The sequence below is a fragment of the Bremia lactucae genome, linkage group LG16, assembly GCF_004359215.1.
Source record: "Bremia lactucae strain SF5 linkage group LG16, whole genome shotgun sequence".
Classification (NCBI taxonomy): Eukaryota; Oomycota; class Peronosporomycetes; order Peronosporales; family Peronosporaceae; genus Bremia; species Bremia lactucae.
Window position 1 is genome coordinate 1,965,248 of NC_090625.1, and position 240 is coordinate 1,965,487.

The 240-nt window shown below is 48.8% G+C and overlaps 1 protein-coding gene across 1 annotated transcript; it reads left to right on the forward strand.

The window, feature by feature from the left end:
• Positions 1–240, forward strand: CCR75_004891 (uncharacterized protein; the record flags this gene model as incomplete). The annotated part of the gene is made up of 1 exon (XM_067962977.1): positions 1–240. The coding sequence occupies one exon, from the start codon at positions 1–3 to the stop codon at positions 238–240; it is 240 nt and encodes a 79-aa protein (XP_067815483.1).

Sequence of the window (240 nt, forward strand, 5' to 3'; positions counted from 1 at the left end):
ATGCCGGGTGGCCGCACTTTATGGACGCATGAGCCGTTCAATATCAACAAGAGTAAACCCAGCACAGGCACATATCAGGTTCTGGGAGACGAGGATGAAGGACCAACGGAGCATAATACCGGACCCGATCAGGAGGAAGGTAAGCAATTGGAATTAATGGACCTCACGAATGAGGCACTAGAAGAAAAGAAACCCATCCGAGATGCACTCGGTGACAAGGAGAGAAAAATTATGCCTTAG